At 38.8% G+C, this 21,020-nt stretch overlaps 2 protein-coding genes across 5 annotated transcripts; one reads left to right on the forward strand and one right to left on the reverse strand.

Annotated features, from left to right (window-relative positions):
* Positions 1-441: 441 nt before the first annotated feature.
* On the reverse strand, positions 442-4,556 carry LOC131011981 (DExH-box ATP-dependent RNA helicase DExH15 chloroplastic-like). Of its 4 annotated transcripts, none has more exons than XM_057939886.1 (8): positions 4,079-4,556; positions 3,442-3,550; positions 3,282-3,368; positions 2,700-2,818; positions 1,675-1,792; positions 1,117-1,214; positions 937-961; positions 442-656 (listed from the first exon to the last, which is right to left on the reverse strand). In XM_057939886.1, exons 2-7 carry the CDS (start codon positions 3,523-3,525, stop codon positions 958-960), a joined length of 510 nt encoding a protein of 169 aa, XP_057795869.1. In that variant the 5' UTR covers positions 3,526-3,550; positions 4,079-4,556; the 3' UTR covers positions 442-656; positions 937-957. The 4 variants fall into 4 exon arrangements, with proteins under 4 accessions (XP_057795869.1, XP_057795871.1, XP_057795867.1 ...); XM_057939888.1 differs by having other exon boundaries at positions 442-690; XM_057939884.1 differs by lacking the exon at positions 937-961.
* A 13,549-nt stretch (positions 4,557-18,105) lies between these two features.
* On the forward strand, positions 18,106-19,044 carry LOC131011982 (probable glutathione S-transferase). Its single transcript, XM_057939889.1, has 2 exons — positions 18,106-18,439; positions 18,516-19,044. Exons 1-2 carry the CDS (start codon positions 18,131-18,133, stop codon positions 18,864-18,866), a joined length of 660 nt encoding a protein of 219 aa, XP_057795872.1. The 5' UTR covers positions 18,106-18,130; the 3' UTR covers positions 18,867-19,044.
* Positions 19,045-21,020: the final 1,976 nt, after the last annotated feature.

The following is a 21,020-nucleotide window of genomic DNA, read 5'->3' on the forward strand; positions in this document are numbered from 1 at the left end:
GTCGTATAGATAACGGTATCTGCGCTCATACATAACGGTTAATATCCGTTATCTTTACAAGTGATACATAACGGTTCTTACCGTTATGTATTATTGTTTTTACCGTTATGTATAGTCGTATAGATAACGGTATTCTGCGCTCATACATAACGGTTAATATCCGTTATCTTTACAAGTGATACATAACGGTTCTTACCGTTATGTATTATTGTTTTTACCGTTATGTATTGATATATATATATATTTTTTTCCATCATAGTTAACAGTTTTTTGCACTTTTTATAACGGTTTTAACCGTTATCTTTGATAGAAATACATAACGGTTTTTCGCATTTTTTATAACAGTTTTTTACACTTTTTATAACTGTAATATATATTTTTTTTATTTTCCTATTATTTATCTAAAAAATTAAATTAATAATTTTAAAACAACAAATGGCATTGCCATCGATAACATATATTATATAACATCCGAAATATTCATACATTATCATCCAAATATAATGAAAACAACACAAATATTCTAGTTAGCTATATGATTAATTAAAAAATATTACAAATGCGCGCAACTTGCTAGACATTTGAAACGACGTTCTCTGCTTCAGCCTTCTCTTTTGTAGTAGTCCTCATAGCTCATCGACTCCCATCTACTTGATCTGCCAAGATGATAAACTCAATTACACTAATGAGCTGGAGAATTAAAAAAATCCGGCAACATGTGAGTTATATCAAATATTGATGCATAGTAATATAACAGAATGCAGAATCTAAATCAAATTTGATAGATATATAAATATGATGAATGATTTTCTCAAAAGCAAGACATTGGTTTGGATTCAATATTTTGGTAAAAGGTTTTACAGAAAACACATAAGTAATCTTCAAGATCTCAATATTCTATCTATATTGTTAAAATGAGAAGAAGAAGAAGATTACCCTCCACCAACACGAGCGAGTTCACCTGCAAAACATAGCCAACCCGAGCTTCTTAAATAAAAGAAATATGAAAGATATTAACAACCTAAATCTTTCTATAACTACATAGGTAGTGATTCTGTATTCTACATCAATACTCTTGGAAATAGAAATTAATAACAGAATTTTGATTTATTTTACCTAAACAAGGAAACTTGCGTGACATTGGAAGGCCACCACATGTCAACTGGATCAACCAAGTATTTTCTCAACATCCCAGCCCATCCATATCCCACCATCTGCAATTAGTCCCATCAAATCAAACACAACACACACATTAATTAATATGGAAAAGAAAAGAAAAGACCACACTCCAGATGCCTTACAAATTAAATGGCAATTTGGTTTCAAGATTTCATCACGTTGTTCAATGTCAATGCCTAGCTAGAATGACAACTAAAAATCATATGCTTCATGAAATCAGAGCTATGAATATAAAAAAATAGATACCAAATCAAAGTACCAAAATATCAAATTTCAAGCTATCTGCTAGTCCTATGAAAATACTTTATATTTCATTTAATAATAAAAGCTTCACATGATTAAGTTTAGCAAAGAAGATGAAACTAAGCATATTCCTTGTACCCAACTACAATAACAGAGTAAAATTCGAAACAAATTCAAGCAAATCTGTAATTCTAATTCCAAAAACATAAGAAAAAGACTACTGTAATTCTAATTCTGAAAGAGAGGGCTTACCGTGTGCGGTGTGCGTGAGTTGCCGACGAACAGACGAACGACGATCTGAAAAGGAACGGCACTTCCAATATCAGCCTTCTTCAGAGCAGGAGTATCGTTTAAGTAACTTGCAGCAACACTGAAACCAATATCTTGCATTACAGGACATAAAGAAGAGTAAATATACATCTTTCGGGTCATAGAACTGTAAAAGCCTACTATAATTCTAATTCTGAAAGAGAGGGTTTACAAGTTACAGCTATATATTGTCTATTTCATCAAAAAATGGAGCTAATAAAACAGTAAACACCATGTTCCTCTTTATCCATGTTTCCTGCATTGAGATGCATTTCAACTAATAAAGCTTGACCGAAATCGAGTAAAAAAGAAAGAAAAAGTAAACAAGTATTTCATTATTATACAAAGAAATCGAGTAAAAAAGAAAGAAAGAAAAAGAAAGCCTGTTCCTCAAAAAACTCATGCACGAGCAGTTTAGTAAGTATACTATGAAGCATCAGAAACCTCAATTCTAAAAAGTGTAGGCTTTCCACATAGACAAAGCTATTATAGTGCAGATAGGAAATTAAGGAATTAAGGAAGACCAATCATCTTAGTCTAGGAAAAGCTATTATAGTGCAGATAGGATAAACACTTCACATATCAAATTATTAAAAAGTTAACTACAAATGTCCAGATCCCTGCTTCATATGGTGGCAAGATAATTGTAAGCAATTGGATTTCTCGTACTATTATAAACTGCAGCTAATAAAGCAAATCTAACAAAACCTATACTAAAAATTATACCACAGTGACATACAATAGCAGTTTCTGGAAGATTTCAGCCACAAATCCCATAAAACTCAAGCATAAAGGACTATCTTCTTAACTCAAATTACGTAATAGTACAAAATTTGAACTGAACACTTGAGAAGCACCGCGCATACCAATCATCATTAAACTTGTATGGCAACAATCAAAAAATATCTAAAGTATTTAATTAATTAAGAAGTTCTTGGTTTCTAGCAATATCTACCACAAGAAGTCACCTGTTCATGCCAGTGCCTTTCTGATCAAGAAGTGGTAACAATGCTGTCTTTGTTGAGAAGTGCCAAGTCAACGGAACTGGACGCTTAGATGATGTTACCAACTCAGTTTTTCCATGAATCTTTCAAGCACAACAGAAGAACAAAGTATTATATATGAGAAAGCAAAGTGAATACTCTATAAAGAAATAGATGAAAGTGAGAAAAAGAATGGATGCCAATTTGTCCATTGAATAGTTCTCTAGAGGACCAATTGCAGATGAGTAATGACTAATGAAATAGAATGTTATAAAAAAATCAATCATTTGAAGGGACTCTTTCTTGCAGCAGGATTGTAGTTCATTTATCAATCTTGAAAGACACTGTATTACCTTCCACTAAAAATTCCCTCCGAGTACCATTTGTCCAGGATGAACTATGATGATGTACAATGATAGTTTATCACACCTTTCTAGATTTAAAGCAAACATCCTTACAGGATATTAAGAATTTTAACCTACAAATTCCATGCAATTCTAAAAAAGTACTTTTTCAAATACTACCTTGCACAACAACTGCATGACAGATCAAGAGTAGAAGCAGTACCTGACCAATCCAACCCGCCAACTCATCTGGGTTTGCGACAGTGGCAGAAAGATAGATTAATTGCACTTGTTTAGGGCAGTAAATTACCTATATAAGCAATAATTAACAGCATAAACAATTATGTAAATTTTGGCTTCCTGTATAATATAAAATTACTCACAATCTCCTCCCAAACTGTACCCCTGGATATATCGCTCAAATAATGCACTTCATCCAAAACAATCACATCCACATCGGAAAGCATACTTTCAGAAGAATCAGTTCCAACACTGAATCACAGATATATCCACAAGCATAAGAAACATAAAAGATGTCTCGGTTACATAGACGTACAAAAGATATGAAAATATTACCCTGGAAAAGACAACAGCCAATGTAATAACATTAAATGAAAGAGTAAAATGCAGAAATCATTCAAAAGTAAATTATGAACCAAACAAACTGACTCTCCAGCTAGATACACACTAGTAAGAACTTATTTTGACAACATACTTCATTATCATCTCGAATAACATCACAAAAATATCAAAAAACAAGTAAGATTAGCACATTTATGGGCATCCAAATCATTTCCTGCCCACAACAGGTAATAATCCATCTAAATTCTTACACAGATAGATTAGGGTTAATCGGCCACAAATACGAAGATCCAGCAGCTTAAAAAAGGGGCAATTGAACTGGCAGCAATAATTCAAGGGTTTCCCATCAAAATCAAGATTTCGAACCATTTCTTCAATAAATGATCTAACTACCAATTGATTCATTAATTCAGAAAGGAAGAGTTGATATCCACATACCCTTTTGAGTGAAGTCTTGTTGGAGAGCAGGGATGGAGCTCGAGTGAAGAAATGGAAGGGAAAGAGGAAAAATCGAATCTTTATATTAGTATGGAGGGAAGCGGTGAAGGCGGCGGGGATTCATAGCGGCTGCTCATCGGAGTCGAGAGGGAGACGGTGATAGAGGCTTGAGAGATGAGGGAAGATGACGGCGGTCCGGCTGACCGTTGCTGTCGACTGAAGAAGAAGAGGGTGGTTCAGGCGGTAATCTCGTCGGAAATTGAAAGGGAAGAAAGCTAGGGATTTTTGGGGATTTTTCATGATTTAGAGAGGGAACGAGAGGCAGGCAGATGCGAGGCCTACAAAGGGGATACCGTGGCAGTGGTGGCTGGCGGCGACAGTAGCCGCCGGGTTTGAAGGGAGTAAGGCGGTGGCAGAGAGAAGAAGAAGATAGAAGTACGGCGAGAGAGAGAGAGAGAGTGGTGGGTGAGACTTCAAACTTGGGAGAAGAAGGTGAATTATGTAATTAGGGTTTTTATTTTTTATAATATTATTAAAGTTAAAATTAAAAATAAATATAAAAAGTAATCATAACAGTATTTAAGCGCTCATACATAACGGTTAAAACAACCGTTATAAAAATATACTCATAGATAACGGTTATCTTAACGGTTCGATAACACCGTTATGTATACACCTAATAGATAACGCTTATTCATAACGAATTACTTCGTACCGTTATCTATGCTTATGAGTAACACTACATAGATAACGGATTTCTGTAAAAACCGTTGTCTTTTATAAAAATGCGCTCATACATAACGGTTTTTTAAAAAAACCGTTATGTATGCAGTGTTATGTATGTGTATTTTTGTAGTAGTGTAACTAACTTATCAGTCTTGAGAAGAACCTTATAACCTTTGTGTTGGGTACTATAACCTATAAAAGTACCAGGGGATGATCTGAATTGGAGTTTATGAGTGTTAGAAGGTCTAAGATAAGGATAGCAGAGACAACCAAAGACGTTTAAGAGAGAGTAATCGGGTTTCTTGTGGAAAAGTTGTTCATACGGAGTGGAAAATTGCAAAGCCTTGGCTGGTGTTCTGTTAATGATGAACACAGAGGAGATAAAAGCATCATCCCAAAACTTTGTTGGAAGGTTGGCTTGAGCTAGAAGAGACAAACCCATTTCAACAATATGTCTATGTTTTCTCTCTGCTAAACCATTTTGTTGAAGTGTGTATGGGCAAGAAATGCGATGCAATATCCCAGTGTTTTGGAGAAAGGAAGTTAAGCCTTGGTACTCACCACCCCAATCAGTTTGAATCATTTTAATGTTTCTGAAAAAAAAGATTTTCTACCATGGCCTTAAACTTTGGGAAGACATAACTAACATCAGATTTGTGTTTAAGGAGATAAATCCAAGTAAAAAGAGTACGGTGGTCAATAAAAGAAATATAGTAGCTAAAACCATTTCTTCAAGTGACAGGTGATGGACCCCAAATGTCACTATGAATGAGCGAAAGAGGTTCATTATGTTGAGATGCAGAGAGAGAATAAGGCAATCTGTGTATCTTGGAGACAAAACAAGGATGACAAACACTTGTGGATTTCATTGATTGAAAAGGAATATTACAACTAAGAAGAGCTTTCTTGACAATATCATAGGCACAGTGGCCTAATCGCTTGTGCCAAACGTCTAAACAAAAAACTGAACTAGAACTACTACTAGAAACAGATAAAACAGCAGGATAAATAGCAGATGAATGAGCAGAGAAGCTCTTAATTGAAGATGACTTAAATCTGGGAAGGACAGCAGGGGAAGTCTTTTGAAGTGAGAACTGATATAAACCATCATTAAGAATGCCCTTGAGAAAAGTGGTCTTGGTTTCCTGGTCCTTAACAACACAAAAAGAAGGGTGAAATTCAAAGAAAACATGATTGTCTTGAGCAAATTGAGAAACACTAAGAAGATTCTTAGTAATATTAGGAACATGCAAAAGATTTTTTAGGAGGAATTTTCTGGTATGAGGAGAAAGAGTGAGAGTAGAATCACCTATATGAACAATATTAACAAGTGAACCATTTCTCATTTGAAGTTGCGTACCTCCATGATATTCTGTAGCAGAATTGAAGGAGTTGTAATCATGAGAAACATGATTAGTGGCTCCAGAATCAGGATACCAGGTTGAGACACTTCCATTGTCAAAGTGTAGATCAGGTTGTGAAGGAGAAGTGGGAAGCTGAGCCATATTCAGACCAGGGTGTTGAGCAAAATGAGGCTGATAAGAACTTTGTGGAAAATGGTGTTGACCTGCAGAAGATGGCCTGTTGTTGTTGTTGTTGTTTCTAGGTTGAGCCAAAACAAAATTTTGCTCAAACCTGTGCCAACATCTGTCTGCTGTGTGACCAGGTATTCCATAGATTTGGCAGATAGGTTTGTTTCCTCCATATCTTCATTTTCTTCCACGGCCATACACCTCTAGCTTGATTGTTGTTTCCTTGATAACCTCTTCATCTTCCAGTCTGATTTGCAGAATTATTGTTGTTTTGAGTGCCACTGGAAACAATATTAGCTGAAGGCTGAGATCCTTCAGTATTCCCAACTTAAGACTTAGCAGATTCTATCCTTTGCTCAAAACTCAAAAGCAAGGAACTCACATCACCCAAGCTCCACACTTCGGGTTTAGATGTAATAGTAACCATAACAGAGTCATACTCTGAGCCTCTGAGCCAAGACCAGAAAGAGTATGCATAATCTGGTCATCTTCATTTACTTGGTATCATGCAGAACCAAGAAGATCACAACATGTTTTCACCTTGTTGAGATAGTCTCTCATGGAGAGAGAATCTTTCTTAAGAGTCTGCAGCTGCAACTTGTACTGCATCACTTTGGCTTTGAACTGATTTGAAATTTTTTTGAGAAGAGATTCCCAGATCTCCTTGCTTGTATTCAAACCAACTACTAGAATCATGCTACTTTCTGTAAGAGAGGACTGGATCCAAGCAGAGAGTAGTTGATCTTGACGCATCCAAGCATAATATTCAGGACGAGTGGAAGAAGGTGGATCTTCAGTGAGAAATTTCTCAAGGCCAAAACCTCTAACGTTTGCCATAATTTGCTGCTTCCATATAAGAAAATTTGTGTCATTTAGTTTGACAGAAAGTTGATTGCTTTGAGGGTTCATTGGGAGTTGAGCTTGAGTTTGAATGGTGGGTTTAGGGATGGCAATCTACCAGCGGGTAACGGATATCCGCGAAAACCCGAACCTATTAGGGTGGGTTTGGATACCATTTGATATCCATGGATAGTTTCGTGGTTGCAATTCACTATCCATTTAGTTCGTGGGTATGGGTTTAGATACTTACTATCCATACCCGCGAAACCCGTTTACCCGCGAAAAATACCCGCCAATTACCCGTCAATTATCCGTGAATTACCCGTCAAATATCCACAAAAAATTTCATAAAATATGGGCTTTGAATATATATTTTGAGATTATGGGTTAGCATATTATATCTTAAAATAGGCCCAAACAGAAACGGAACTAAGGCCCAAATTCTAATAGTCTAATTTAAATTTGAATTTTTTTGAGCAATTATAGAATTTTGTTGGATTTTATATTTTAGTTGATGAATTTGAATTTAAACATTGTTCTTTGAGGATTTCAACGTATGGATTTGAACTATGTTATTTGTGTTGATTTATTTTTCTATTAAATTTGTTGTAAATTTATATTTAAATTGTGTTTCGTGAGTATCCGTCGGATAGTAGGTGGCGGGTATCCGGCGAATAGCGGGTGACGGATACCCGCCGGATAGCGGGTTCGTGGATACCCGACGGGTAGCGGGTTTGGATACTATTTGATATCCATGGATAGTTTCGTGGTTAAAAACCACTATCCATTTAGTTCGTGGGTATGGGTATGGATAGTCACTATCCGTACCCGTCGTGCCATCCCTAGGTGGGTTCTGCCATGATACAAACAAAACAAGGAAAAGGGATAAGAGAGGTAGGTGGTGAGTATCACGAGATAGGTCCTCAAAGGGCCCGCTCTGATACCATGATAAAAAGTTGCATGAAAAAGGAAATAAGACTCAATGCTGTAAACTTTCATTGATATGAATTATCTGAACTCTCGCCCTTACAATAAGAAGAAGGATTATATATATAGTAGTCTATCAAAGATGCTAGAACCACTAAGCTAGAAACCCTAATGCAGCTGTCAAGATGTACAAGGTAAAACAAAAGCATAAAGCTGCAAGAGACCATAATTACATAACAAACAAGTCAACTAAACATAGGACTATCACATGTTGTGTTTGGTGATTCAAGAGATAAGGGAGCATCTTCATTATCTTGTGTTTTCATCTTATGTGGCATCAAATGCTGAGTGTCATGCTGAGATGGGTTCAGTATATCCTACACAGAGTGCTTTCAAAGCACTATCCATAAGATGTTGACAAGTGGTCACTCTTTTAACACAATTTCATTAAAATATCAATCTAATCCTTTGAAAAACTTTATAACACAAACAACCCCTTACAAGTTTCAGAAAAACCCAATATCATTTTCTATAATCATAAAATCATACAAATTATAAATTATGGCCCAACATGCTTCCGTACAACTTCGAAATAAATCTTAAATTTAACCAACATTATACCTTTGTCGACTGGTCTTCTTCAGGAGTTGGTCTTGTTGCGTTTTACGGCTCGTCTGCCCACCCGGCACGCACCAACCACGCACTCGCAAGAGATGGTTGCAACCCTTCCCCTTCACTAAGTGCCGACTAAATACTTTGTTGGAAAAATAAAGAAAATATCTTTACTAAACCGGAATAGTTGGACAAAACTAAGCGTTTATAGAGGAATTATATAATAATTAATTTATTTCATAATATATTCCCCAAGGGAGGAGACTAACTTGTTTTAGCTACTCATAGTAGCTAATACTTGTGTACATAAAAAAAAACCTAAAATAAAACTTTGAAAATTAAAAAAATACAAAGACAATTTTTTGAGAGAGAGGAAGTGGTGTGTGAAAATGTGTTGTGATTTTCGGATGCCTTCATCTCTCCAGCACTTGGGTTTATATAGAGGTTTGAATCCCTCTATTATTGCTCGGTTGTTGGCCTCAGATTCTCTCTTCGTGGCCAGCTATCTTGAATGTGACCTCCACCTTCCTTTGTCGGCCATGATTGCCGACACTAGTAAGTGTCATCACATGGTGCTGGGCCCTTCTTTGTGATAATGCTGGTAGGGGCCAGCTGTTTTTCCCTTCCACTCACGTTTGTCCTGGAGCGTTTGGTGAGTGGTCCTCCTGTCATTCCACCCACTTTTGTCGTTTCTTTTGTGGGTGCGATCCTCGCTGTGAATCACATGATTCACTTTGCTTTGTCGGCCACCTTACTTTTTTGGTGCCCGAGGGGTTCTTCCTTTTGGAGTCTGATGCTCGTCATGTTCATCAGACCGGAACCTCCTTCTGTCAGGTTTCGGGAAGAAACCTTTGCCGAATTCTGGCTCCTTCTGCGACGAACATTGATCGCAGATTTTCTCGATCCAATGGCCCAGATGAGCCATATTGCAGAATTTGCGACGAGTCTCCTTGCTCCCCGCTATCCTGTTTCCCCATAACGTTTGCCTTTTATTCTCGAAAGATTTTTCGGCAAACTGGGTTGTTGTTCCTGTCATCGTGTTAACTAGGAACGTTCCCAGATCTGAACTTTGAAAGAACTTAAATCTGGACTTCATTTTGTCCATCTCTGTGAGACAGACCCATAGACCCCATGCTCGTCTTGTGGAGATTTGATCCTCCTTGAATGTTGAGACGATTGCGGCCTGAAAATCGGGAACTTTGATCCGGTTCAAGGCTCCCGTATCTGGTCTCCGAAGCTTGATGAAGTGGAAAGCTTCATGGCCTCCTTTTCCAACAGGTTCTGGTGCTGCGCTGAAGAAGTACAGTTCCAGAACATCTCCCCTTTTTAGGGACTCGTTGTTCTCTCATGCCTCAAACACCGTTCTTTGGATCCATTTGGGTAGACCCTTGATTTCGTTGAAGGCTGGAGAGGTGGTATAAACTGAGGCCAACGCCCCAAACTCATACCATTCCTTGACGTCGTTTGGATTGGCTCCTGGAGTCGTCCAAACCCTAGGGTATTTCCCTGCAACATCAACCCGGCAATTTCCCGGATTAATGCCCTTTCTCGTGAGAAGTTTCTCCCACCTGTCTTGATACATCTGCCAAGAAGGAGAAATATCAATAAAATTAGTATCAACCTTAACTTGGCCTGTCATGGGCCTAAGATTGATCTCTTCCTCTTTTACCCCAGAGGTGGAGGGTTGACATGTTGATTCAGGGTGTGACCCCTTAACAACATCTTTTCCTTTGGGCTCCGGTTGTAAAACCATCGCCTTAGGACTTGTGCTAGGGGTACTTGAATCCCCTGCTACAGGTAATCCGCCCTGTACGGAAAGCATTGCTTTAATCCGATTATCTCGGATAACGCACAAGAGCGGCTTGTTGATTACTTCATGAAGATTGAACATCTTCATGAAGCAAGCATCGATTTGGTTGGATACTTGGGCTTCGTCAGCCGCTTGTATCTTTCCCGCTTGTTTAGTGTGTAGAACACACTTTTGCCATTCTTGTTGTAGCAGCTCTAGACTTTCAAAGAGCTGCCCCTGTATTGCCTCGATGGCCTCCACTTCAGGGAGCTCCATCCCTTGTAAGGAAATCTGCAAGAACATTCTGATCAGATTTCAAGATGACAATATCATAATCATAATATTGGCATTCTGCTTGCCATCTAAGCAATCTAGCCTTTTCAGGTTTAGATTCAATCTTTTTTGTTAAGAAAGCTTTAACGTTAGTGTTATCTACTTTCAAAACGAATTTTTTAGCAAGTAAGAAAAGCGGCCATTTTTTAAACGCCTTTCGCACTGCAAAGAATTCCTTCTCGTTGATGTGCCATCGCACAGCTTCGTCGTCGGAGAAAAGACCGCTACAGTATCCGCAAGGTTCTTCTCCATAAGGGGTGATTTTTGTAAGCACAGCTGCCCACCAGAAATCACTCGCATCGGTGTAGAGGACCAAGTCATCCTTGTCTTGTGGTATTGAAAGTTTCGGGAGATTTTTACAAATCTCTTTCAACTTCTTCATACCCTCCCGATGTTCCTCCTTCCATATGAATGGAACATCTTTCTTCAGTAGTGGACTGAAGACTTTTCTCTGTTCTGCAAGGTTTTTGATAAACATCCCTGCAAAATTGACAACTCCGAGAAAACTTTGGAGCTGCTTCTTCTCCTTGAGATCTTCTGGAAAATTCTGGACTTTTTCTATAATATGGTCTTGTAGAATTATTCCAGATTCATCGATCTCAATTCCCAGAAACTCCATCTTCTGGGTGGCTATGACTGCCTTCTTTTCAGACAGCACTAGTCCTTCTTGTTGACAAACATCCGCAAAGATCTCCAGATGCCTGACATGTTCATGAATGTTCTTTGATGCAATAAGAATGTCATCAATATAAACAAACATAAACGAAGAATAATCTTTGAAGAGATTATCCATTTTCCTTTGGAATATCTGAGGCGCGTTGGCTAGCCCCATTGGCATGACATTCCAGACATAATGTCCTTGTGGAGTTGAGAAGGCTGTAAACTTCTTACTCCCTTCCTCCATGCGAATCTGGTAGAAGCCTGATTTGCAATCGAACTTTGAGAATACCCTTGCACTTCTGATGCAGTTGATGAGGTGTTCTCTGCTTGGGATGAAGTATCCGTCAAACTCAAGAATGTCATTAATTCCTTTATAATTAATTACCAATCTTGGTTTTCCTCGCTTGATCTCCCCATGATTTCTCACCAGAAATCCAGGACTGCTGTAAGGCGACTGCCCTGGTTCGATCAGCTTCAAATCAATGTGTTCCTTGATTATGCTCCTCATATCCTGTTGATCTTGAGTGTTCATCAGGATAGGTCTGAACCTTACAAACTCATGCTCCTTTCCAGTTTTAACTTTCAGGGTAGCCTTGAGCTGGTTCTTGTCCCACCATGCCAAAGGATTCTCATGGTAACACTTCTGAATCCTCCTTTTGACGTCGGCAATGGACACATGTTCTTCTTCCCTGATATCTTTGTGTGATATCAGGGATACTTTGAGGATTTGAGTTTCTTCCTCGGAGAGATTTGGGAATCCCTCAGTTCTGCATTTGAGCAAAACTTCTCCGAATCTCCTTTGATCCTTCATTTGGGGTCTCCGGAGTCTGCCATCATCACCACGCTTGCTGCGGAATTTGATTGGCATTGAGCGATGAAAAGCTCCATTGAGCCTTTGCACAATGATTTTGTGATCACAATTGGTTGTGAACACTAGCCTCCTGGCTTCATTGTCCTATATGTACCTCTTGAAGCTTTGCAGAAAATTATTTCCGAATAATATATCTGCTCCGGTATCATGGAAATAAATTGGTGGAGTCTTGACCTTGTACCAAGGTGTCTGACCTGCTCCGCCGATCAATATTTCCGTTTGTTTTACTCCCTTTGATAGAAGCAAAATCTTCTTGGAGAAATCCCTTCCTGCAATTCGAGGTAGATCTTCTTCCACTTCTGCTGGAAAGACTCCTCGTTTTGCTGTACAGATTCCTGCTCCTGAATCCACATAAGCAGCAAAATATTCTGCTTTGAATTTCTCATATAACATCCCTACAGAGATGTATATTGAGAATGGGCTGGTCATTGGATCATCACTCTTTGGCGTCCAATGGTGATCTCCATTCCTCCTGATTTCCATGACCATGGTTTGTATTTGTCAAGGAAATCTCGTCCTAGGATCAGGACATCTGCTTCTTGTCCGGCTTGGCCTTCGGTTTGGATTTCAAAACCTCCAACCTCAAGAGTTCCGATGTATCGGTTATCTCCTGGATTTGCCAAATAATACAACGAGCTACAAGGAAACTTGTTTTCCCTGCTTGTTGTATCAAATCTTGTGGAAACTTGTCTCCATCCTTCGGGACATTTGAGCTTGATTCTCATGTCCGGAGCTGGTGTTTCCTGGATCGCCCTTCTCTCATACGAAGGAGAGAAACTCCTTGTTATAGGCCCTGAAGTTAGCCTATTTCCTTGGAATGATAGCCTTGGTGCTCCTAGTCTGAGACTTTGGGTATGGCTAAGCACCGGCTTGTCTCCAATATTGATGTCGATTTCTCTGATCTGAGGAATCTCCACTCGGTTTGGATTGACTGCCTTGGCAACCTCCTTGAATATTTCTGGAATTTCAATAAATTCTTTTCCCAGAAATAACTCCGTGTGATGGGAATTTGATAAGGCATACGAGACTTGATAAGTCAGTGAGTATGGCCTATTTCCTCCTGTCATAAACTCCTTCTTTTTGTAGTCCTGATAGAGGGTCAGGGCTTGGCTGAAGGATGAGTCCTGCAGATTATAAGCGATCTGTGGGTAGAACTCGGTTATAATCCTCTTGACATAGAGATTGCCCGAGAATGCTCCAAGGACTGAAGCTCTAGCATCTCTGATCCTTTTGTCGCAAAGTGCGACGTCAATTGGTTGGTCTGTCCCTGGGGAGAGGGACGATTTGATTACCAACTGAACTGTTCCAATATGAATCCATTTTATCGTGCTTGCGACTTCTGGCTTCATTTTCTTAAGATCCTGCATAATATCTTCGGCAGGAACCAGCTGGATCTCCACCTGATTACTTGTAATCTCCATTGGAAGCGCCATTTCTCGGTTTGTGACACCAAAATAGACATGATGCTTCCTCTTGGATGGAATCAAGCTATTTAAAACTCGATTCAATCTTCCATTGGAAAACCCTTGGTATGTCTGTACCTCTCCAGTTTCCCTATTGAGTTTCTTCACGAGCTTCTTCACCACTTCTTCCTGTGGAATCAGAAAATGGCTAGTGAATCCATTGTGATCCTCCTTCTGGATGTGGTGGACCTCGTGTTCTTCTTTAGTCTGACTCGTCTCCGGTTGATCCATCGGTCATCTCCGAATCTTCAGAACTAAAGACCTCTTCTTGCTCATATATACTCTCATCAGAGGATATATCTTCGAACTGATATACGGGTATCAATTCCTGGTGGTAGATAGCATCTTCGATATCCGGTGTGGATTCGAATCTTCTTATCTTCCTTTTCTCGTTGTCTGGGCAATTGGTTGAAATATGCCCTTTTGCACCGCACGACCAGCAGTTGCAATCCTTGAAACTTTCATTTGCTTTGGCCTGAGTACGCCTGAAAGTTTTTCTCGCCGGGATTCTCTTTTGATTTGAGAATCGGTTTCTTGATGGTCCGCTCCGCTGGCCTGATTTGTAGGAGCGCGCCTTCTGTCTGGTCCACATAGTTCTTGGCTTCCAAGAACTTCTTCTGGACTTTCTTTCATAGGGTTGGTACATATGTCTCTTTCGGCTCCTCTTTTGATACAGCAACTCAGCACCAATCTCCGTTGGAAGATCAATGTTGTTGCACATCAATGGGGATTTCTTGTTGAGTCTCCTCAAGCTTTTGAGATTCCTCTGGTCCGCTGCCTTCTGGCACCATTCGGACAGCTTCTTGTGAACATAAGACATCCTTCTTGAAGCACTATCAAGTGGATATCCTCCTGGTGATACATACTCATTGATGAGCATCTCCCTCCATGGACTCGAAAACTTTGGGAAAAAGAGATCCATGGCTTTCTGATCATCAACTTCCCCCATATGGACATATAGGGTGTATAGACGCAGAAATTCATCGAGAGCTTTTGGCTCTAGCACCATCAATCTTAGATTGTAAAGTGCCTGTTGATATTTCTTGCGCTTCTCTTCTGCGGATCCTTCGAAAAACCCCATTCCCAAGAAATGGAGTTTTATCTGTCTAGTAGTTTCCTTGATGATATCATACATTGAGGTGCTACTAAACATTTCTTCCCTTGCTGGAACCTCAATTTTGTCCCAGTATTGTTTTGCCATGCCTGCCAAACTGGCTTCGAAGACTCTGGCAATTTCTTTTTTGTCGTAATCTATTGTGGCAATCACGACTTTTAATGATGAAGCCCATTCGTCGATGAGACCCTCCCATTCTTTCAAACTGGCTTCGTCGAGGTTGAGAATCAATCCATATGGATGGACTGGTTCCAGTGTGACCTTTCCTACAGGAGTATCCTGCATCTGAGGCCTCCGTCGTCTGGTTCGTTGGAACTGGCTCGCATCGTCTTGAGCTGTCCCCTTTTTTGACGGTTCTCCTTCTTGAGGCTCAGTTTTGGGAACCTCATCTCCTTGGTTCATCTTTAGATCAACCATATTGAGGTTAGCAAAAGATTCTGCTAACTCTTGTAGATCCTCTAATCCGATTCTGTCAAGGCTATTCATGATATTTGCCTTTCATGATTCGGATTATGTCCTCCGGCTGCAACTCCTTGGGTGTTGCATCAAATAGAGATAGATGCGTTGGGTCTTTGGACCATTGATTCCGAATTTTTCCGGAACATGGTTTTCGCCTTTCGATCTCCTCCATTCTCTTCTGGATATCACGCAAGAGGGTTAGTATTTCCTCTTGTTTGAGTGATATTCTGCTAATCTCCATCGGTAGATCATACAGCTTGATGCCATAATATTCCACCGTCTTTTGGATCTCCCGCAAGTTGACGTTGTCGGAAGAGCTTGGCTCGATCTTTTGGTAGTTTGGATAAACTACTCCCGCCTTGTCTTTTTGTTCCATCAATCGTGCGACTGATGGGCCTCGTCCCTGTTTCGTTCAATCGCCGTTCTGGCCGCGGCGAATCTCATGAGATTCTCATGATAGAATTGGATACTCGCGATAATATCGCGAATAAGCTCGATATCTCCTCCTCGTCGTAGGTTGGTAACAAGGACTCGATTGTTCCAGTTGAGATTGCCTATAAGGCGACTGGTTTCTATCTCCAGATTTTGGAGAGAGTTCCTGTAGTGTACACATCTCGGACACTCGTCCGGATCCATAAACTTTTAATGGAGTCTCCTCCCACATGGGTTAATCAAAAAATACATTAAAAATTATATAATTCCTCTATAAAAACCCGCTCTGATACCATTTTGAGAAGCGCGGGATCAATTTGGATTTGCTTAATAGTACGTGGCGTTGTCTCACAGTCCAGACCCAGATTACTGAATAACCTATCGGGCACGAGGAAAGTTTCCAGCCGATATACCATTTAAGCAAAGTGATAAAATGATTTTAGAAAATTTTTTAGAGTGGAAATTAGGATTTTCTGTGCCTTATGCAAAATTAAGGAGTTAAAAAGTGAATAAAGAATTTTGAGTGGATCAAAGATTGATTTTGTAAGAAATTGGGAAAAAAGGTGTCCATTTGTCATCATCCTAATGATAGTACCTAGGAGGCACTCAGCCTAGGATAGTCAAAACCGCTGAGATGGGTCAGGCTCAGTATGAGCAATACTTCTAAGGGCATCCACTATGGTGCTACCCATAGTGGATGCCACATGTGTGCCACCTCATCTACTACCTCCTTTTTCAACTACCTCATATTTTCTCCACTATAGCACTACCTCACTTTTAACTATTCATGGACCCCACTATCATTATTAATTTACCAAACCTCAATATATTTGTGTATTTAATTTTGTATTATATTTTGTTTTAATAAAATTAATATAATTATATGAATAAATTAATTTATTTAAATAGTATAATTTAATTTTAAAATTAATATAATTATACGGATGCCCTTGGGATGAAAATTGAAATGGAGGGCCGGATTGACTCATGGGATTGTTAGGATATATTTGAGGATTAGGCATATTTGGCCATGAGAAATTTGCAAAATTGGAACGAACGTTTGAATTTTGAGAAGGATTGTCAGAATTTTGAGAAGGGAAACTTGAATTTTGAGAAGCAAAATTTGATCCATAGGGATCAAACCAATTTGGAAATCCACTCATGATCTTGAAATTTTTTGAGAAGCAAGAAAATAGAGAGTTGTGTAGGAAAGATATGAAAATATGGTGTTATTTATAGGAAAAAATATTGCTGTTACAAATTTAACCGTTATTTATTTCAACGTTATAATTTATTCATCTGACTGTTGTTTATTTGCCCGTTGATTTTTGTAGCTTTATGTAGCAGATTTTTCAAAAAAAATTATTAAAAAGATAGCACCCCTTCAAAAGTTATAATATTACTCCCTCCGTCCCCAAAATAAGTTCCTCTTTGGGGACGGCACGAGTTTTAAGAAAAAATGGTAAAGTGTATTGATAGTGGAGAAAAATATGTTATAATTAGTATTGGAAGTGGTGAAAAGGTGAAAAAGTGTTATAATTAGTATTGGGAGTGGTGAAATAGTGAAAAGTAAGAATAAATAAAGTATTATTAGTGGTGGGGTAGTTGCCAAAAATGGAAAGAAAGAAAGAGGAACTTATTTGGGGGACGTCCCAAAAAGGAAAAAGAGGAACTTATTTCAGGGACGGAGAGAGTATAATTTTTTTTTGCATCTAATATTTATTTAATATTAGAGCAGTAATAAAAAGACAACAAAATTAAAAGAAAACATGATGCACAATTGGAAATTTGGAATTTGGAAACACGATAAAAAAAAGGAAACGAAAGTTGGTGTTGGGCCCAGCTGCATTTCAGCCGCATATGTTGACCAGCCGCACAGTGGGCGCGTGCATTGCACGCGCTCCAACTGTGCGCGCTCAGCTGCAGCGTGTCTCCACTCGCGCGTCGCCCAATGCCTTGTGGTCCCCACCTGCTCAGCCAAGCACCGGCTTCTTCTGCAGGTACCCATTTCTTCATTGGTACCCCAATTTTTGGCTCCACTATGGTTCTACTCGGTTCTTACTTTGCCACATGGACAAGGAACCTCCCCATAGTGGAGGCCCTAACACATAGTAGTGATAAACTCTACTCATAGTGCAATTATAACCTAACAAATCACATCATTATTTCTCCATATTCAATATAGATAAGACAAGAAAGAAGCATAGCTCAAGATTAAAAACTATGTACGAAACCACTATATAACAAGAGCCAGGGAGAGAGAGAGAGAGAGAGAGAGAGAGAGAGAGAGAGAAATGGGAGAAGTGAAGGTGATAGGAGGATGGTTCAGTCCATTTGTGAAGAGAGTGGAAATGGCCCTCAAAATGAAAGGCGTTGAATATGAATATATTGAAGTAGATGTGGTAAACAAATCGCCTCTTCTTCTACAACACAATCCAATTCACAAAAAAGTGCCTGTGCTTCTACACGACGGAAAATCCATCGTTGAATCCGCTGTGATTCTTGAATATATCGATGAAGTTTGGGAAGGTCCAAACATTCTGCCCAAAGATCCTTATGAAAGAGCTATGGCTCGTTTCTGGGCTAACTTCATCGATGAAAAGGTTCCATTTTTTTAATTAATCACATGCCTGATAACAGATAATTAATTCCATATTGATAAATATCAAAATTTTGCAGTGTGCTCCTGCAACGAGGAAAGCTCTATGGAGCAGAGGAGAGGAGCGAGAAAAGGCCGTAGAGGAAGCAACTCAAGGCTTAAAGATTCTGGAAAGTGAAGTAAAGGGAAAGAAATTCTTCGGAGGCGACCAAATTGGGTATGTAGATATAATTGGTTGTTTCCTAGCCTATTGGTTTCCAATTGTTGATCAAGTGGTGGGGCTGCATCTCTTCACACAAGACAAATTTCCTAGTTTGTGCAAATGGGCAGATGAATTATGTGACAACGAATTTATTAAGGAATGTCTCCCAGATAAGGAAAGATTGGTTGATAGAGTTCGTGGCCACTCTCAGGCTCCTAGATCCCTATAGACTTCTAATAATGCTACACACCTTTGTATGGATTTTTACACAATAAACGGATGTAAAACTAAATTAGATGATGATTTGGGTTGTTTTCAATTTGAACCAAATGTTGTGTGGAAATATATTTATCGGCCTATTGGGTTTCCTATTACAATTAATGCAGACATGGTCACAACTATATGCATGCTTTTGGATTTTTCTTTTCTGTCGAACAGAGTGAATTATGTATTCCCACCGTCCATCAAAGATATGTTACTTTATTTTCGCGAATTTTAATAAAATGTGAGTAAAGTTGATAGTGGAATAAGGGTCACACTTTAAATGTGAGTGGAGTTGTGTAGACCCTACTACTAAAAATAAATGTGGCATATTTTTTATGGACAAACGAAAAATAAAATTGTGGCATATCTTTTGTGGACGGGAGGAGTATGTTTTTTGGCGGATCAAGCTATGTATGTTTTTGGATTTTTCCTTTTACTTTTTGTTTTACTTTTATGTTTGGAACGTGTTGCAGAGACTAATTATAAATCTGATCTTAGATATTAATTCCAAGAAATTTGTTATTATAAGTCCGATGTTAAATATTGTAGTGCAAAAAATATCTATGTGTTATATACTAGAGAGGAGCGAGATGTTATAAACTTGAGAGAAGCGAGAGAATAGATTAGAGAATACAAATGAAGTTCACAATACACCCATATTTATAGGTGTTAAACCAAGTGTGAACGTTCACACACGTCCGGTATGAACGTTCACACATGTCCGGTGTGAACGTCCGGTGTGAACGGAGGACAGTCAACTCCGGCGGCTTGAAGATGTCAAGTGTTATTCTCCCTCTAGGTTTCTTGGTCAACACACATAAGATATATCTAGAAGATATATTTACAACACTTCCCCTTGATTGACCAATCCCTAAAATAAAAGATGTTGCCTCATTAAAACCTTGCTAGGAAAACCCAATGGGACAAAACCTAGTCGAAGGAAAAAGAGTACAACTACTTCCCCTGAACTTGAAATCATTGAATATCTTTGAGTCGACGCATGCCGATCTCGTGTACCAACTTTCTGAATGTCGATGCTGGTAATGCCTTGGTGAATAAGTCCGCCAGATTTTCACTTGAGCGAATTTGTTGCACGTCGATATCGCCACCCTTTTGAAGGTCGTGTGTGTAGAAGAATTTGGGAGAAATATGTTTCGTCCTATTTCCTTTGATGTATCCTTCCTTGAGTTGCGCGATGCAAGCATCATTATCTTCATATAAAACAATTGGTTTGGCCTTTGATAAAGCTAACCCGCATGACTCTTGGATATGACTCGTCACATTTCTCAACCATACATATTCTCGACTTGTTTCGTGGATTGCAATGATTTCAGAATGATTTGAGGATGTTGCAGTCAATGTTTGTTTCACAGACTTCCATGATATAGCAGTTCCACCATATGTGAAAATATATCCAGTTTGTGACTTAGCTTCATGTGGATCGGATAAAAATCCTGCATCCGAATACCCCACTAGAGTATTATCAGAATTTTCTTGATAATATAATCCAAGGTCAATGGTACCTTTTAGATAACGTAGAATGTGCTTAACACCATTCCAATGTCTCAAAGTGGGTGCAGAGCTAAATCTTGCTAGAAGATTAACAGAAAAAGCTATATCTGGTCTAGTATTATTAGCCAGATAAGTCAATGCTCCAATTGCACTTAGATATGGTACTTCAGGACCAAGTATCATTTCACCCTCTTCAATTGGTCGAAATGGATCTTTCTTAGTATCAAGAGATCTAACGACCATTGGTGATGCTAATGGATGTGCATTATCCATATAGAAGCGTTTTAACACTTTTTCTGTATATGTGGATTGATGGATAAACGTTCCTCCACGGATACGTTCCATTTGCAAACCAAGACAAAACTTTGTCTTTCCCAAATCTTTCATCTCAAATTCTTTCTTCAAATATTCAGCAGTTTTATTTAGCTCTTCAGGAGTCCCAATTAAATTTAAATCATTAACATAAACTGCTATGATTGCAAATCCACTTTCGGTTTTCTTAATGAAAACACAAGGGCATATTTCATCATTCTTGTATCCTTCTTTCAAAAGATACTCGCTCAGTCTATTGTACCACATACGACCAGACTGTTTCAACCCATACAAC

This window comes from Salvia miltiorrhiza, chromosome 2 (genome assembly GCF_028751815.1).
Source record: "Salvia miltiorrhiza cultivar Shanhuang (shh) chromosome 2, IMPLAD_Smil_shh, whole genome shotgun sequence".
Classification (NCBI taxonomy): domain Eukaryota; kingdom Viridiplantae; phylum Streptophyta; class Magnoliopsida; order Lamiales; family Lamiaceae; genus Salvia; species Salvia miltiorrhiza.

Coding starts and splice junctions, on each gene's coding strand:
- LOC131011981 (XM_057939884.1), bottom strand. CDS start 3,525: ATGCTTTCCGATGTGGATGTGATTGTTTTGGATGAAGTGCATTATTTG. Junction 3,369..3,441: donor GTACAGTTTGGGAGGAGATT/GTGAGTAATTTT, acceptor TTGCTTATATAG/GTAATTTACTGCCCTAAACA. Junction 1,793..2,699: donor AAAGGCACTGGCATGAACAG/GTGACTTCTTGT, acceptor TATTGGTTTCAG/TGTTGCTGCAAGTTACTTAA.
- LOC131011982 (XM_057939889.1), top strand. CDS start 18,131: ATGGGAGAAGTGAAGGTGATAGGAGGATGGTTCAGTCCATTTGTGAAG. Junction 18,440..18,515: donor CTAACTTCATCGATGAAAAG/GTTCCATTTTTT, acceptor AAAATTTTGCAG/TGTGCTCCTGCAACGAGGAA.